This window comes from Apis dorsata, unplaced genomic scaffold (genome assembly GCF_000469605.1).
Source record: "Apis dorsata unplaced genomic scaffold, Apis dorsata 1.3 scaffold_157, whole genome shotgun sequence".
Taxonomy (NCBI): domain Eukaryota; kingdom Metazoa; phylum Arthropoda; class Insecta; order Hymenoptera; family Apidae; genus Apis; species Apis dorsata.
In genome coordinates this window covers 330,119-335,805 of record NW_006263447.1, presented here as the reverse complement: position 1 = coordinate 335,805, position 5,687 = coordinate 330,119, and the positions used below count along the sequence as shown (strand labels likewise).

The 5,687-nt window shown below is 32.4% G+C and overlaps 1 protein-coding gene across 6 annotated transcripts in view; it reads right to left on the bottom strand.

Annotated features, from left to right (window-relative positions):
* LOC102674737 (pikachurin) overlaps positions 1 to 5,687 on the bottom strand; it is a 187,890-nt gene that overhangs the window by 20,866 nt on the left and 161,337 nt on the right. For all 6 annotated transcript variants that reach the window (XR_421428.2, XR_421429.2, XR_004150133.1 and 3 more), the window contains one exon: positions 1,896 to 2,082. Coding sequence is in view for 2 of the 6 variants with exons in the window: in XM_006613585.2 (XP_006613648.1) it covers positions 1,896 to 2,082 (187 nt within the window). In the remaining 4 variants the exon portion in view is untranslated. The remainder of the gene's footprint in view (positions 1 to 1,895; positions 2,083 to 5,687) is intronic.

Below are 5,687 nucleotides of genomic sequence, written 5' to 3'. Positions count from 1 at the left end.
AAAAAAAAAAAAAAAAAAAGAAATGAACGAGGGAAGAATATATTTTCCACTAAATCAGAGGATCCTATACGGCGTGCGTTGGAGGATTTTCTAACTAAATTCATATGACACCTGTTGTGTGTTCGCCGATATAGGGGTTAATTCGAGCACCCGATATCGTGCGGCTCTCTCCATCCAAACAAAATGTAACTTCAGCGTTCCTAATTATGGATTGTGGTATTTTATCGTTATGATTATTACTCGAATTACGAATGACCGCGAATCAATATGATAAAGTAATTTTATCTTGTCACGTTTTATATTTTATACGTTACATCATTGATTCCTGACCAATTTGTCGAGAGAATATTAAATATCGGAGAGAATTTTGTTAAAATTTTACCGAATACGAAATATTTAATATATTTATAAAAAAAAGAGAGAAAAATTTACTAAAATATACTAAAAATCTTTAATAAAATCTTAATTTTCTTGAATCTTACAAATGAAAACAGAAATTAAAATTAATAATAGATATACAATATTAAAACGAAGAGAAATTATAATAAAATTTTCCATAAAACGTTTCTCTCAAATAATTATCTTATAAAAATATATATAATATTTATCTTTATTAAAATACTTATAAAAACAAATTGGAATAAGTAATGATTAAGATTTTCAATGTTTCTTCAACTAGACACACGAGAAATAAAGTATAAAAGAAGCATAAAAGAATATTTTCCACAGCAAGAGTGTTCACAAAACGAATGGAGAAAACGATTTGCTTTGATATCATCCTCAAGAATCCTCTCTCCCTTTGATTCGTTTTTCAACGACACCCCACGTTCCAAGGTTTGCAAGGAATCTAAACCAGTGGACCACTGGTCCACGACCAAAAAATGGTCCCGAGGAATTTGATCCTTTGATGCATTCTGCACTATCCTCGTTCGAGGATAGAGACGTGGAGGAGAGGAGAGGTGGTCGAACTTTATCGGCCTCTTGGAAACCTAGAAACGCTCTTACAACTTATCTTCTATGAGATTACATTTTCAAGGGATTACGCGTATTTCCTTGAAGGGGTTCAATGGAGATTTGACAGTCGATAGACCGGCTCTCACACCGTTTCGACGCGAATCGAGATAAGAAAACGTGGAAAGTTTAATCGACGTTTTTCGTCTTTATCAATGGTTTTTCTTGTGTTAAGAATCTTTGGATATTTTTGTGAGAAAAAAAAGGGTTTATTTTATCGTTTTTTTGATCAAGTTTTTCATGTATTTTTCATGTTTGTGACACGTAATTAAAGAAGTGTGTTACTTTACTCTTAAAAAGAAAGAAAATTAAAATCTCATTGTAAAATCTACTGTTTCGAACAAAAGTTTAGAGAAGAACCCGGATTTCCCTTGTAGCTGTAAATTTGTTTCTCCTCAACAAAGAACAAGCATTGCTTTTAACATTCACTTCAAAATGAGAAATCTTTTCCAAAATTTACTTTTTCCTTGATACATCAAGTATAATTATATAATAACAAGTTTCAGTTTCTTAAAACTTCATACAAAAATCCTTCTATCCTTTTTTTTTATTATAAAACAAGAATTTTAAATCAATTTCCAAAATTCATTTTCTATTTTATCACATCGAATATAAATACAAAAATAATCAAGTTTCTATTCTACTCTCAAAACGTCTATACATCTACAATTAAAAATTCAAACTATTTTCAAATTCTTCTTCTACATTTACTTATTACAATCATTACAGTGATCAAGTATACGAATACACGAAATAATAACCAAGATTCACTTCTCTCCTCCTATTCAAATTTATTTAAATTTAATAATTGCGAAAGTATCATCACAATTAATTTCGGCACATTTCTTTCAGATCCGGAAAAAAATTCAATCAATTGTACTCACCAACGTCGAAACCGTTCGCAGCATCCCCTTGTGGCGCGAGAGGGAAGCGATAACGGTGTTCATTGGCTTCCAGATGCCGGACGCAACCCTTAAATCCGGTCCTCACCGGAAGTCGCTCGAGGCCGGTTGTGTTTCCAGGTCCGCCGACGAACAATGGCTCGCGGAAGGTAATTCTCGCAAACAAGCCCTGCAATCAAACCCAGAACAGCCTGGTTCACGCATCTGTGGAAAATCATTGTATAATTCGCGTTTTTTTCTACCAAAAAAAAGACCTTTATCCATTTTCTGTGTTCGCACCGAGTTTCGAGTACGGTCTTCTTTTCTTTTCTCTTTCTTTCTTCTTCTTCTTTTTCTTCTTCTTTTCTTTCCTCTTTTTCAGTCTGATCCTCGCAACGAAATTTTTCACCTCTTTGAGGTTAGAGCGGTCTTTCGGGAAGATTATTTGTTGAAAGCTGAGAGAGTTTTCGGAAAATTTTGGGGATTTGGTGAGGAATTTAAGGGGTGTTTCCTTTTTTCTTTGATACTGTTTTATTTTATTATTTCATTATTTTGCATTTAAGTATCTTTGAGAATAATACGTAATAATTACTGGCAAAGATTTTAAATTTCTTGTGCAATTGGCGAATAAATTCCTTCTCGACGAATATAAATCTAGCAAAATGTCTAGTGTTGCAATATTAATTTGCGATATTTTTCCTAATTTTTCTTAATAATAAATTTTATGTCGACGTATCATCATGCAATTATATAGGTATGTATTCTATTCACTAGGATATATCAACGTTGTATCCCGTAGTTGTTCTTGTAGATAGGGAAATTATTTCACAGGAACAAGTAATTACGAAGGAATTCGATTCCAGCACCGGCGAGACGCGTATTAATATTGATGGAAGGAGAAGCATTCGACTTCGTGATAGCTCGACGAGTTTCGTAGTTACATTTCACATTGGTTAAATTCGCCTTTCTATGCACGTTACATCTTTCTGGCAAATCGAGTGTGCTTGACGCGATGAATAAAATTGATTTGGCACACTTCTTGCGCATTTCAATGAATCGACCAATTGTCCCTATTCGCCTGAATTTTCAAACAGTTGGAAATTTTGTAAAATTAAACTCTGTGAAACGTCGTTAAATTTGGGGGATTCGGCGCGGAATATAAAATTAAACCGATTCACGGATGGAAAAGTTTCAATTCTCGTTAGTTTCGAACGAATTTGAAAATAATATTTTAAAAACAATAAATAAATAAACGTTTAAATTTAAAAGATTCACTAATGGCGACGTAATTAATGATTGAACTTGTACAAGTGATTAATTACGATACACTCTTTTTAAAGATTTATTTAAAAACTCTCTCAAAAGAGAGTTTCCTTCCTTCTTTTTAAACAAATTATTTTGACAAAAGAAAAATCTCTATCTCAGAAAGTTTTGTTCTTCTTTCTATATTTCTTTGTTCAAAAAATTTCTTTCTTTCTTCCTAAAAATCTTCTCCAAAAAAAAGAAAGAAAGAAAAGACAAGGAAAAAAAAACAAAATATTAATTCCACAAAAAGATTTTCAAAGGGAAGACACTCTTTTCATAAAAAAATATCCTTTCCTCCCTCAAAAATTCTACTACTTTGCCCAAATCCTGGAATCCCTTCGTATATAAACTCCCCTATCCAAACATCTTAACGCTCAACTCTCAACGCTCTCGAAAGTCGCACAATTGCCGCGATTCACGATACTCTTTTCGAGGGTGGTATCGCGTTTCACCCAAAATGGCACTCGTTCCTATGTGATTCCTAAAAAGTAACCACGTATAATGCGTAACATCCAAAAAGAACGAGAACATCTCAACCAAGCATCGACACGATAGGTGTTGCAGCACGCGTTAGCAGCAATTTACGTGGATTATGCATCCAATGTAGCCCATATTTGCTTAACCACCCCGCGTCTGAATATATCTGCCGAGAGTTTCTTGTATTTTCATCCCTCCTTATGCGGGTGTTGCGCGTATCTCTGTGTACGTAATATCGTAATACACAAGCAAAGGGAGGAGTTAGAGGAGTGGATGTACACATGTACAAATCTTAGCCCTCAGCCTTCAAGTTAATGCACTTGCAGAAGTCTCGAAAGTTTTGGGAGAACTTTAAGGGGCTGGGAATCATCTGTAAGATCGTTTAAAAGGTTTTTCTACTAAGGTTGGAAAACTCGTGGAAAGATCTATCGACTGATACGATAGCGTGAAAAAGAAGTTTTGATCGAATCTTTTGTTTCGAGATCAAGGGTATTTTTTCCAATTAAAATTTTTGAGATAGATAGCCTTTTTCTAGTTTCGATTTTTGATTTGAATTACGAGGAATTGCTTGATATATTTTTGAGAAGGAGGGTTTATTTTTTCGAGTGCAAAATTTCGAGTCGATTCGATGGAAAGTGTGGAATAAGTTTCTTTTTATTTGAAATTTTGAGTTTCGATGTAACTTAATAAATTATTGATTGGAATAATTATTCTATGTGAGAAAATAGATAGAAAGAATAGATAATCGTTCGAAAAAGAGTGACACAAAAAATAAATTTGAAAATTCATCTAATAGACATGTATTTAAATTCGATTATCTAGCAAATTCTTGATTTATTTTTACACGTAGAATGGAAATGGCACATTTTTTTGATTGTATACCAATTATAGAAGCTTGTAGTTAGGAATTTTATTAGAAATTCTAGTGTAGATCAAAGAGGTAGTATCGATGAAATATTCAATTTCTTTTTTGAATATTTATTAAATTCAATCTCTATCCTGTTGTCACGATTAATTAATAACCGAATGTAAAAGATCGAATACATTCGATTGAAAAATGAATTCGAGTATTTATTAATAACGTTTATTAACAAATTTTTTTTTCCTCATTAATAATTCTGGCAAAATTTACATTCTCATTTTTCAATAGCGAATCACGTACCGAATTTAATTAATCATTTTTTCTAGGGGATAAAATTCAAAGATAAAATTTCCACCTTGTTAAATCCGAGCTAATTATATCTTTTAATTTATATCTCGTTTCGAAATCGTATCGTTCAGATTAAATTATCTTTCACTTCGTGTCTTTAATACACGATTGAGACAAAAATCGAAGAGGATATTGATTTTCCGTGCAAAACTAGAAAAAACAATCGTAAAACGATGAAAAATGTAACAAGATTCAAAATGGCTGTGCATACTAACGACGACATTTATACTCTCGGGCAAAACAAAAATCGGTCATACGGAGAATTCTTTTTTATTTTTCACGTTCCTTGGAAAAGTTCATATCGCGTACATCAATCGCCATAAAATAGGAAATATCCACGATGCACATATGTTGCACGGAATCTCGAATGTATTAAACAAAGAGGCAAACATTTGGAAAAAAAAGAAATGGAGGAAGCTGCGATAAATTCTGTTTTTTACCACGAGTTTTTTACCAGAGAGTTTACCAATGCCTGTTTTAATTGAAATGAATCCTTGGATTTTTCTTTCGTACAACACAGCTTGTAATGATAACTTGTAATTGACTTTCGACTTTTAATTTCGTCCGATCCCTGTTCTACTTCGAAACTTTTTCGCTAACTTCGATTTTTCGGAACCGAATCTCTTCTTTTTCTTCTAAAAAAAAATGGACTAAGCTTGTTAAATGGATAAAAGTTTCAATCATGCTCCATTTGTTTAGATATCTCTCTAGATTATTTTATTTCGAATTTTAATTAAGAGATATATAAATAATTTTTAAATGTCAAATTCTATACATATTTTCTCTAATTGTAAAAATAAAAA